Source organism: Populus nigra, chromosome 1, assembly GCF_951802175.1.
Source record: "Populus nigra chromosome 1, ddPopNigr1.1, whole genome shotgun sequence".
NCBI classification, from domain to species: domain Eukaryota; kingdom Viridiplantae; phylum Streptophyta; class Magnoliopsida; order Malpighiales; family Salicaceae; genus Populus; species Populus nigra.
The window spans coordinates 20,500,304-20,512,362 of NC_084852.1; the positions used below are offsets into that span (position 1 = coordinate 20,500,304).

The 12,059-nt window shown below is 36.3% G+C and overlaps 2 protein-coding genes across 2 annotated transcripts; both read right to left on the bottom strand.

Annotated features, from left to right (window-relative positions):
• Positions 1 to 545: 545 nt before the first annotated feature.
• Positions 546 to 5,750, bottom strand: LOC133669151 (uncharacterized). The gene is made up of 10 exons (XM_062089190.1): positions 5,304 to 5,750; positions 3,720 to 3,784; positions 3,572 to 3,633; positions 2,205 to 3,299; positions 2,036 to 2,111; positions 1,798 to 1,920; positions 1,596 to 1,721; positions 1,428 to 1,520; positions 1,108 to 1,304; positions 546 to 1,023 (listed from the first exon to the last, which is right to left on the bottom strand). The coding sequence occupies exons 1-10, from the start codon at positions 5,443 to 5,445 to the stop codon at positions 765 to 767; spliced, it is 2,238 nt and encodes a 745-aa protein (XP_061945174.1). The 5' UTR covers positions 5,446 to 5,750; the 3' UTR covers positions 546 to 764.
• A 361-nt stretch (positions 5,751 to 6,111) lies between these two features.
• On the bottom strand, positions 6,112 to 11,627 carry LOC133669159 (proline iminopeptidase). Its single transcript, XM_062089203.1, has 11 exons — positions 11,472 to 11,627; positions 11,175 to 11,383; positions 10,752 to 10,850; positions 10,552 to 10,662; positions 10,389 to 10,451; positions 10,155 to 10,248; positions 9,428 to 9,525; positions 9,043 to 9,144; positions 8,461 to 8,574; positions 6,938 to 7,012; positions 6,112 to 6,627 (listed from the first exon to the last, which is right to left on the bottom strand). The coding sequence occupies exons 1-11, from the start codon at positions 11,584 to 11,586 to the stop codon at positions 6,526 to 6,528; spliced, it is 1,182 nt and encodes a 393-aa protein (XP_061945187.1). The 5' UTR covers positions 11,587 to 11,627; the 3' UTR covers positions 6,112 to 6,525.
• Between the last annotated feature and the right edge of the window lie 432 nt (positions 11,628 to 12,059).

The window sequence follows — 12,059 nt, forward strand, 5'->3', positions numbered from 1 at the left end:
TTATAAATGTATGGACTTTAATTCTTAGTTGTCTCGGCATGTTATTTTTTATGAATGTAATTTTTTTTTTCAACCTCTGCCCATGTTACTATATGCCTTCTCTGTCAGTTTCAGGTGCTAATACATAAGATCTTACTATACTAGTGGTGCCTCACATTGGAATGATACCTTTCTCTGCTACCATCGTGGCAAAAGTTCTCATGCAGCTTCACCTTTATCTTTTTCTACACCAGCACAACCTCAACCTATAAACATCCACCAACCTGCCGTACCTGTAGCTTCATAACAATCTATTAATACTCATACCACGACTATCAAGTCTATGAATGATATTCATAAACCCAAACAGCTTTACCTAATCATAAAATATCCTCTTCCTCAATCTCTAGAGCTCACATGTGTGTCTCAGGCTTTAAAGGATCCGAAGTCGCGAAATGCTATGTCAGAGGAGTTGTATTGAGACTGATGATGATTTTATATCTATAATTGAGCAATTCTGTAAGAACACTTGATGACGGCCATCACTAAGAACATGCACGCATTGCTTTGAGTGAATGGGACGAACAAGATCCCTTACATGTTTATATATTAGCTACAAATCAAGCCCAAAATGTTACAGATTACAAACAATGGGCTAAGAAATAAATATGTAGACAACAACAAAGAATTACTCGAGCAGTTCACGCGGAATACATAATTCAATGAATGGATTGAACAACAACAAGATATAGTACACCAACAGGAGTATTTTTGTAGAAAATAACTTAAGCCACTCTTCGTGTGCAGCTCTTTGGTGTGTGGATGGCATGGAAATTCGGTTCCTTTGGAATAGTTGTTGACCTCTTCCCCTGTAGTGATTGCCTGGAGACAGTAGAAGCAGAAGCTTTGATTTCCAGGGAAGCACTGCTTTTTCTAGGCTTTTCAGCTTCTTCGGGTCTCAAGAATGTTGGTGAGTCTTCCTTTATCACACCTAGTTGACCAGGTATCATAATCGAGAGTGTTTCGTTTGTAATCGATGAGGTCCTGCAAGAGCATAGTGACTTAATTAGTAATGGGATTCCGAAATAATTCTACAATTAAAATAAGTTTTTAAAAGTAGAAACTCACTCTTGAGGCCTTGCGACTTTTCTCACAAATGATGATCTGGTCTTCTTCAAGACGTTCCCCAGATTTTGAGCTGCTGTCTTGTCCTCGCTATATTTCTTCAGTGGGGCCACAAGCTTCTGTTGTGACGAAACTGTGTGTCTCTGTGGAGCTGAAGATAATTTTCGTCTCACTCTTTCTTTGTTCTTCAAGCTGGAAGTCTGGTTTTGCAACAAAAAGTATCATAATAGGAGGCTTGAGCCAGTTTCTATATAAACAACCATGGAAACCAAACCTTAATGTTTTTTACTGTTATTTTACGCTTCAAAAGTAGATAGTCTTACATGTTGTTCCTTCTGTGTTGTGTTTCTTTCCATTTCACATGCTTCCTGAGCATCATTGGCTGGTTCGGTTTGTTCAAGGCTCTTGTCATTTCTCTGCAATTAGAATAATAATATCAGTCTAGTTGAACCATTGCTGACGGCTAAAAGAGCATTTAACTGAAAACTCACTGGCAATGCATTCTGATGTTTTTTCTGTAAATTCCCTCCTGGGAACCTCGTAACTGGCAGGATTTCTTTCAGAGGAGCAGGGCGGAGCTTCTTCTCTGAGGTTGCTTCCTTAAGAATCCCTCTTTCCTATATATAAATTAAGTATTCTCAGATTCTATTAAAAGATATTTCTAAGACGTAGGTAGGATAATGAAGTACATACATCAGTTCTCAGCCGAAAAGGCTTGGGATTTGTAGTCTTAGGTTTTCTATGTTTTAGTTCTTGAGCACCAGTGGCATGAGTAACGAAGCTCTCTTTGGATGGCTTCCTCTTTGCTTTGGCTATCTGCATCATTTCCGTATTCACAAAGAAATCACAAACAGAAAGGAAAAGGAAAGAAAGAAAGTGATAAAAATATCCAGAAAGAGGAATGCAAGTTCCTGAAAGAGGAGTAAGTGACCTTTTGAGTGCTCTTCACACTCTCATGCTTGCCAAGGATATGTCTTTTCAAGTGGCCAGTATTGAGATCCATTTCTCTGAAAATCCAAAATTCATTGATAAGTGATGGCCAGAAGTATCTAACAACATCCTATAAAGACCGATGAAATTATTGAAATGAGTTTACTCACCTGTTATCATCAGAGGCTGAAGCATTTTCCTTATCGTCGCTCCCAATGGCTTCTCTGTCATTTTCCTTTTCATCTGAGATAAAAATATGTTTACTAACATTACTCTCCATGGGAGCATCAATGCCCTTATCCATACTCGAGTTCCTTTTGTCTTCTTTGCCATGTCTTTCATTGGTACCATTGCCATCTTCTCTTGAAGCTACAAGTTTGGGAAGATCATTTTCTCCCAAGCCATTTTCTCTCAAGCCCCTCTCGTGGATCCGGGAATAAAGTCTTTGATTTGGCTCATTGCATCCCGGGGTATTTGCCTTGGCATCTGACAAAGCTTCAACTTTGTTCTCAACCATCGATGCTTCTATTTTTACAGTTGTTAAGGGCCCTTCAAGGGCATCATTTCCTTCATCACATTTAGCATTATAGCAGGCGCCAGGAAAACCATTTCTTGATTTCTCCTCAATCTCCGTGTCACTGAAATCATTTTCAGCCCCTTCTCGAGGCATGGGACCATGACACTGCTTTGAGTTCTTTCCCTTGTTCTTTTTCATCACACATTTGAAAGATTTGGATTCCTTTCCCTTACAATTTTGAGAAAGTAGTCCATCATAAACTCTGCTTTTAACCTCTCGTCCTCGTGGTTGTTTCCTTGGAGCATTTGAAGGCAATTGTCTATTACACGCCAAAGCATGCTTCTTTCCATCAGCGATCTCAAGATTCTTTATACCTGCACATATTTTCTTGACAGTTGTATCCAATTCAATTGAAGTCTTTGTCCTCGTTGACTTCTTAGGTGAATGAAATAATGCCTTTGCTACCACCCTACTATTTGGCACTGCAACAGCTGTTGCTTTCGGATTCCTAACACTACAAAATGCATCAGGATTTGACAGTCGCTTTTTGTTCCTTGGAGTTGTCAGAGCCTTGGATACAACAGATTGCTTTGCCCTCACATTTGGGGTTGCATTCTGTTTAGCAAGGGACTTAACTCTCACTTTAGGATCAACCATTCTTTTAGATATCGAGGAAATGAGGGCCAATCTTGATACTCGAGGTTTTGAAGATTTTGCTGGAACTGTCTGGGGACATTTAATATTGGCACTATCACATACAATTAGTAAATCGTGTCAGTACAAATCCAGTTAGAGCAATAAGAGAAGACATTAAGAGACCATTTGGGAACGCGGTTGAAACCGCATTCCCTCAAATTTTAAATTTTTTTTTTTGTTAATTTTTTTTTTTGTTTTCATATCATTTTGATATGTTGATTTAAAAAATAATTTTTAAAAAATAAAAAAACATCATTTTAATGCATTTATAAACAAAAAACACTTTGAACCGTTACCACAATACCGAATAGCCCCTAAATATACCTTGAATCCTTTCTGTACAGTGCTCTCCGAAGCCGTATGTTGGGACTCCTTGCAGCCATAACCTGCATGACTCAATAACTTACTGCCTAATTCTAAGTTGATCTACTGTAGAAACCATCATACTGCAGAAAAGAAAGTGATAACTAACCCGTAAAACAAATTTTTTGTAGATTGCTTCAGAATCCATTTCTTCTTCATGCTTTTGATCACATCCTACGGCGAAGGTACATGGGATGCAAATAGAGAAATTCAAAATCTAGCATTTGAAGTCGCTCACAAAAAACATAATGAAAAAAAATAACCCCTAATCAAATACGCAATTGAAAAGTACAGAATGCAGCTCATTTAGAATAATTCTGGAGTAGAATTGCAGTGGATTTTAATTATTTTTTATTGAATTCACTTGTATGCAAGTATGTAAGGAGTTAGAAACGAACTCGTATGATTTTGCAGATATTTACAATGAACCTTTTTCTTTTCTTTTCTTTCCTTTCCTTGATCAAAACATACGAACAACAAGCCCCATTCATGCTAATCAAGTCCTCAAAATTGAGAATTTGGTCATTGCATGATAGGGCCCTGCCAAGTAGTGGATCAATCAACACAAATCTATCATAACATGATGCTTGAAAAGGCAAAAACTACATAGAATTCACTCCAGTTCTATCACCTTTCGCCATTTCCTTATTTGGTACATCTATTTAGCTTTTTAATTGAGTTCAAAAGGTTAAGAAATAAAATTTCATATGGAACGGATTTATGTTGATTTATTCATTGCATGGTGGATCTCACTACGCAAAGGTCTCATCCTCAACTTGGAAACTATTTTATCCACGTGTTTCAATAATACGAGAAAAAAATTGCCATATTGGAAATATTTATACCAGATAAGATTCTAACGTTCAAGACTACCTGGAGAGATTGAATTGATAGTAAGGGAAATGCAACATACACTCGCAAGTGACGCACCCTCCCGCATCCAATCCAAAGATGCAGGTTGCATACGTCCATTAAATGCGTTGGGCTTCATTACTTGCAAGTGACTGTAGCATTTCTCTTAGCAACAATTAAACTAGGTTTTGTTTAACGGTAAAAATCTTGTTATTGCAAAAAAAAAAAAAAAAAAGGTTCTGTGGCAAGTTCACTTGATCTTTAATTAAAAAATTATCTGAAAGTACAAATCCAATTACAAGATAGTAAAAGACAAACAATGAACAGCATGAATTGGACCCAATTCTATTCTACCAAACATGACGTTGCATACTTAATTCAAGTAATGTTATCCAGGATAATTCCACCTCCAGCTCCACTTTATGACTCTAAGCAATCTGAAAAGAAGCCAGATTTCTACAAGTAGAGAAATCTCTATCTTTTTAATATGTTCAAAACAAGATACACCAAGCAAGCAAAAGAAGTGGCATGGCATGCCATAGAGTGATTCATAGTTTGGATTGAGTTCCACACAATTCTTAACAAATCTGGTAATCAACAGACATTAATTAAACTTAAAAAAAAATTAAATGCAGCCATAATCCTATTTTAACAGACGGTATTGAATTAATTGTGCTCTTGCTCTCTTAATTAACGTCATGAAGGAGACCGTAACCTCCTCAATCTTTAAGAGCCCTGTCTTAAACGACAAGTCAAGTCATCGAGTACCGTTCATGATAGAGCTACAGGTTTGAAGTAATTAGAGAAAAGAAGAAAACAAAGTTGAATATACAAGATTTACCAACACGCAAGCAGAACCAATATCGGTCATCACCCGGGTGGTAGTGATCGGGAGCGTTAAGGTCCACGAACTTCGGCGCCTCGATGTTCTCGTAGAAGTCTTCTTCGCCGTTGGTTTTCAAACACTGAGATTCTTCTTCCATTTTCTCAGAGAGAGAGATGACAGCAGAGAGAGGTAGAGGAGCGTGTTTTTTGCGTTTGTGTGTGGAAGGGAGAGTGGAGCTGTGTGGAGAAGAATCTGTTGGATCGGTAATGGTGAAAGGATCGAGACGACTTTAAAAATAAAAATAAAAAAACGAACGCTTTCTTTCCTCTCTTACTGTAAGTAGCCGTTGGGAAAGGTACAAATTCTGACAGACACGATTGTCATAATAACTGATTCTCGTGTCTATTTTCGTCTAATCCAATAAGTATCAGACGACTGCAACCCGGCCCAGACAAGACCAGAAACACGGCCTTCCAGGGGCCCACAGTTCCATCTATCAAGTCCAGCCCAGTCCAGCCCATCTTTCTCTTTTGATTTTTTATTCTCTTAAGCACCATAAAGATATTAAATTAAAAAAATCATACATGGATTAGCTACGGGCGGGAAAAATGCATGGTGGTATTGCCTACGGGTTAGATATATTACAGGCAATGTATATTTACTTTGAAATTATTAAACACCTCTTGTATATTTAAATAAATAAATAAACCCACTTGAGCTCAGCTTATTCTGCCCAATTCTGTCTTTTTTGTCACAGTAATCTATATAGAATATCCATCCCCTCTGAATAGTTCTGCAATAGAAAATTAAAATCCTTGCCAAATGCAAGCAAACGGCTAAACCATGTTTTTCTTTACCATTAAATAAACCGAGGCATTGCACCTCACAAGCCATATCTAAAGCCTTAGGCATTACCATCCTCAACAACTCGGCATTCCACCTTTTTATCATCCCGACAACAGATAGTTTTTCTCAGGGTTGTCCTGCAATGTCTACAGCGTGGTTATCCAAAGAGAATGGCAAAGCACAGTTGAAGGACTGGTCATAAACCAATCAGGCGGCCCCTCACAATGACTAGTAAAAGCACAGGCAACATAGACATTCCAAAGTTATTCAACGTTCACAATTTAAATCCTGTAATTATACAACCTGCTTTCCTGTGGATGCAAACCATGGTGATGAAATGTGACATGTTTTATTCAAGGAATTTATTCGTGTGAGCTTGATCCACCTCCTTTCACGATCCATTCTTGATGATGTTTTTGAGTTTCTCATTTGCAGCCACAAGCTCTGCGGTTATTCCTGGTTCATTAGCAGAATGCCCTGCGTCTGGGACAACCTGTCCAAAGTGATTTCATATGGTAACTAGTTCAAATCTGAGGAAAGCTGAACATGAAGCCATGGAGAAAAAATGCATAATCCCATGATCCATTCTTAACATGAGATCTGCTCTATGTGTCAATCCAATGTCATCATCTATCAAGATTATCAGTTGAAATAGTACATGCATAGCTAGCCCATCCAATAATTCAAATAGTAATGCAAGCCACATCAAGTGGCTTGCATTACAATTAGATGTAGTTGTTATATGTGCTGAAAAACATTAAGCATACTGAATGAAAAAATCCAGCAGCTTAGAGAACTCCTACCTTTAGATCTGCCTCTGGCCATGCCTTATGAAGATCCCAAGCAGACATCATAGGACAGCAGACATCATATCTCCCCTGCAACATAATTCAACTATGTTAAACAATAAATGTTTCACGCCTAAGGTTATCAAATCACGTGTTGGATCATAAATTCTACGGTTTTATATTTCAAAATTCACCTAACAATTTAACTTGTCTAAGAAATCATACTAGAATGAGATTGAACTAAGATTGGTAATTGGATCATTATAATCATGAGTTTACCAGCATTGTTAATGAGTTCAAAATTGAAAGGGATTACGAGTTTTTGATATGATAACGGAAGTAACCGCTTCTCTCGTGCTGCTTTCCTCATATGCTGTTATTTACCAAATCTACAGTTGTCACTTGTAATTTCTCTTCACCTCAATTTCTCCACCTCCTCTCCTCTCGATCATCCCATTTCCACTCTCTATGATTTAAAAGTCTTCAATCATTATCACTTACTTTTATTCTGAACCGTGTGAGTTAAAACTAAGAATAAGAAAAAGGATGAGAACAATCGAGTAAAAAGAGTGGTTAATAAAGTCTAGAAAAATAAAGCAAAGGAGCACACTTTTAGAAGATTTCAGGCACTTTAATGGAGTTATGCTGGAAAAACCAATGGTTGAGATGATAAAGAAAGAAACTAGCCTGTTTGGGAGTGTGGTTACGGTTGCTTTTCAAAGTTCTTTTCATGCTAAAATGCATCAAATTGATGTTTTTTATTTTTTAAAATCATTTTTGAGATCAGTGCATCAAAACGATCCAAAACATACAAAAAAAATTAATTTTTAGCAAAAATAATAATTTTTTTGGAAACGCGGGTACAACCGCGTTTCCAAACGCTCACTTAATAATGTTGGACTGTTGCATATTTGACCAAATGATTCTAAAAATATGAAGTGAAGAGCAGCCCTTCCATGGGCTTGATTGTTTATGGGCCAAATTAAGGATTAATTCTATGGCCTTGATCGGTACCTTATTTGGTATATAACTGTGTTTTATTACCAAGCTGAATTTTCTAGAAAAACTCTCTTTATATGTGGCTTACTCATCTGAATTTAGTATTTTAGTATTCATAAAAATATAGATAAGAAGTGTGCGAATAAGAATCGAAGATAGAGATTGAGTGTAGGAGGAATAAGTAGCACATTTTAACTTATTGTCGTTATTATATTCATAATTTTAAAACATAATTTTAGTTGTTGGTAAATCAGAAGATTCTTCAGACCCTCGATCAATCCTTATTAATAGTAATAATAAATATATATATATATATATATATATAACCTTGGATTCAGTGACCACAAAAAAATTGAATTTTGACAAAGTGATCAAATTGCAAGGATTGATCAAAACATAGGATGTTAACAGAATCATATCAGAGAGCACATTATGTATGGTTTCATTTAGCACATGAAAATCATTTATTTGTCTGAAAAGATCACTTGTTTTCCAAACAAAGCACATAAAATGACAGTAGAGATAAAGGTAACACATACCTGTACAATTGTAGTGTTGATGTGTCTTATTTTATCAACATTTTCTAATAGGAAAGAATCTGAAGGAAAAAACCCCTTGTTCACAAAGTAATGATTTTCAATCCTTGCAAATGCCTGAATAGAATGAAACAAGCAGGGACACATTAAAAATTTCAACAATCATGTCCACAATTCAAATTTCAAACATCTTAAAAACAAAAAAAAAGATTAAGCAGTGATGAATTATTTATCTCAATCTGCTATGGTGAATTGAATTAAAAATTGAGAAAAAAGATGACAGATTCTCAGCACTATATCAAATTTAAGTAAACGCTGGAAGCAACTATATTATAGAGAAGTTACAAGGTTGAAATGCTTTGGTTCTCAACAATAACACACGAACTTTTCACTCTGCATTTGAGCAACAACTGAAGAAATATGTCAGTGAGTTCACTTTTCTTGTGCAGTATCATGGGGCATTTTAGTTTCTCCTTTCCTACTCTACAACAGTAGACTAAAGGAAATCTCAAGGAAGACATGTTTTGATGTCTCGTTGATGGAACAACACAGAAGCCTATAATAATCGATGCTAGATTGACTTACCAAGGAAAAAATATCATCATCCCCTCTCTTGACAGTCTCTTCATTTGGAAGAAGATGGGCAGTCATCATTTCCCATTTGGTCCATGCTCTTGCAGCTGCATACTACGAAATTATGAGGGTAATGCATTCAGTGTAATCAAAGGACCCACTATCAGTGTAATGCATTCATTATTTCTATTGTAAGGACCCACTATCAGTGTAATCGAAGGACATGCACTTGATTCTCAACATATTTTAAAACTTGTGCATGCTCAAGTGTCAAGATCAGATAAATGGTCATGGTTTTCATATACAAATGTAAAAATTAGAGGAGGAGTTGTTGTTGAAACTAGACTGACACAATTTTTAGATATAAAATCAGTCAAAAAAACAGGTAGTAACTTACTTGTGTTTCCAAATCATCAGAGTTTAATCTCTTGCTGTAAGCATCTATGAAACATCCCCTTTCATTTTCCGGAATAAAATCTCTGAATGACTCCCAAGCTGCATGGCAAGAGTCAGCTAAGTATATAAGAAACTTCAAAAACACTTGTGAATGCTCAATAAAAAGAACCAGAGTTTTAAATTACTGGGCACAAATCAACAAAGCATTTCAAAGCAAGCTAATAAACATTCTTGTGCATGGTTTCTGAAACAAAGACCAGCCACAGCAGTTCCACAGTCCTCCTAATAATCATTGAAATTACCTTAAATTATAAAATATAGTATCTAAGAATTGGAGGAATGCAATCACAACCTCCCTGCATGTACTGTAGGATGGAATAATAAGAGAAATAATCATCATAATGACAAGTATTTAAAAAAAAAATCATGAATTAGGCTATCTACGAATTTAATAACATTATCTACATCTCAAAGCATACAGAGATGGAAATGCCAGCTTAAATTACTTATAGCATCTGAGCATGGTCATTTTTTTATAAGAATGTGAAAGCTTATTAATGCCAGCGAAAAACTGCTGGCGCACTTTTTCTTGAACACCACAATCCTCTTGCCCTTTGCTACCGCCAGCTAGCCCTTGGGCCTTTTTATTATCTCAACCAATCTATAATGCATATGTTTATGGTTTATCTTGTTATAATAGATCATATATAGAATAGTATCTAGCATACCATCAGGAAATATAGCAGCAGCACCACCTTCATAAAACCAGTCAATCTCTTTCTTTCGCAAAAGAAAAATCCCTCGAAGGACCAGTCCAGTAACCTTAAAAAAAACACAGAAAAAAATATCAAAATATGAATCAGTTCTGCTCCAAACAAAAGTTTATGAAATTTCAATGCCTGGTTCCTGTTGTTTACGAGTTCCCACCAAAGAAACAGTGTCAGGTTAAAGTAATTATGCACCTTTTCAGGATGTGATTGGCTGTACGCAAGTGCCAGTGTACTTCCCCATGATCCACCAAAAACCTGCACAGTAAGAGAATATAAACATCCAGTTCAACAATTTCACCCCCATTATAGAAAATAGAGTTTTCTTTCCGGATCAACAACTGGACAAAATTTTGACCTGCCATTCCGGAATTTTCAAGTGTTCCCTTAGCTTTTCAATGTCAGCAATGAGATCCCAAGTGGTATTTTCCTCCAAGCAAGCATGGGGTGTGCTCTTTCCGGCACCTCGCTAAGGAAACAAAACGAGAAATTAAATTTCAAATTGTAGAGATTAAATGGAGGCTCATAATTTATCATAGTGGATACTAGAATAACAACCTGATCAAACAAAATGATTCTGTAAAATTCAGGATCAAAAAATCTTCGGTTACTCGGTGCAGTTCCTCCTCCTGGGCCCCCATGAAGAAAGACAACAGGCTGCAAAAGGGTAAGGAAATTCCTTTGTTCAAATATTCAGATACCTTTTCATCTACAATTTCTTAAGAGAAACATAGACTCATTCAACCGACTTTTAATAAACTGATCAACTACAACACTACGGAAAAGACTCAAACATATTGCAAAAACTAACATTAGGACAAGGGAAAGACTGCTACTTTCAACATGCATATTCAGCCATGCTAGTGTGTACAGTTTCAATTATCAAAACCCAACAAACGAAAAAACCCAGATCCAAAAAAATACATGAACATGAGAGTTGTATGAATAAAAGAGTAAATTTTAGAGACCACGGCTACTTACATGCCCAGAGGGACTTCCTGATTGTTCATAGTAGATTGAGTGAAGATCAGAGACCTTCAAAAAACCAGTCTCATAAGGCTCTATATTTGCATAAAGATTCCTATTTAATTCCACTGACTCCTTGACTGGTTCCATGTACAACCCACTTGCCTGTGATTCACACTTGTAACCAAGATTTCTCACACTAAACAGTAAAGGATTCCTTCTTCCTGCAAAGTTGCACGAAACATTACTAGGATTACAGGTGTTTTCTGTATATAAAAAGTAAAACCTAACGCACACAGAGAGAGTACTTACTGATGGAAAGACAGGAGAGTGAAGGGAGAAGAGGAGTGAGGGAAGGAAGGGGAGGAGGAGGTGCGAAAGAGACGAGTGAACTAGTGAAGCCTAATAAACTCATGATATTGGGCATATAATAGCAGCGTGGGTTTTTTGGATTAGCTTTAGCTTACAAAGGTATCATGTTCAGATTCCAAGCCCAATTTTTTAAATGAAATATGCCCTCTCTTATTTTAACTCTTTCGGTGATTCTTTTATTATTATATTATTATTATTATTTTAAGTTTAATGTAGATACCCGAGCTAGCTTACGCGCACCTCAACTAATCCCATGGATCCTGAAGTTAACGACCATGTAAGCCTCTAGTGGCCATCATATGAGCAACCACAAGGCTCGAACCTAAGACCATAAAGAAAACAAATCTCTTAATCTCAAACTCTTCTCACTAGTTAACCATCTAGATAGTTTTCTTTTACATCTTATAAGAGGAATCCCAAGTAAAATGTTATTTTATATTTTTTTTATAAAAAAAGTTATTCCCATGGATCTTGTAAAAATACTATTTATTATAATAATATTTTTTTCATTAACTTTTTTTCTTTGAT

What these genes read in the sequence shown, in the direction of transcription:
- LOC133669159 (XM_062089203.1), bottom strand. Translation starts at nt 11,586, where the DNA reads ATGCCCAATATCATGAGTTTATTAGGCTTCACTAGTTCACTCGTCTCT. An exon ending in GAATCATTTTGTTTGATCAG is followed by an intron (nt 10,663 to 10,751) that starts GTTGTTATTCTA and finishes TTGTTTCCTTAG; the next exon opens with CGAGGTGCCGGAAAGAGCAC. An exon ending in TGAAAATTCCGGAATGGCAG is followed by an intron (nt 10,452 to 10,551) that starts GTCAAAATTTTG and finishes CTTACTGTGCAG; the next exon opens with GTTTTTGGTGGATCATGGGG.
- LOC133669151 (XM_062089190.1), bottom strand. Translation starts at nt 5,445, where the DNA reads ATGGAAGAAGAATCTCAGTGTTTGAAAACCAACGGCGAAGAAGACTTC. An exon ending in TCAGCCTCTGATGATAACAG is followed by an intron (nt 2,112 to 2,204) that starts GTGAGTAAACTC and finishes TTGGATTTTCAG; the next exon opens with AGAAATGGATCTCAATACTG. An exon ending in AAAGTCGCAAGGCCTCAAGA is followed by an intron (nt 1,024 to 1,107) that starts GTGAGTTTCTAC and finishes ATGCTCTTGCAG; the next exon opens with GACCTCATCGATTACAAACG.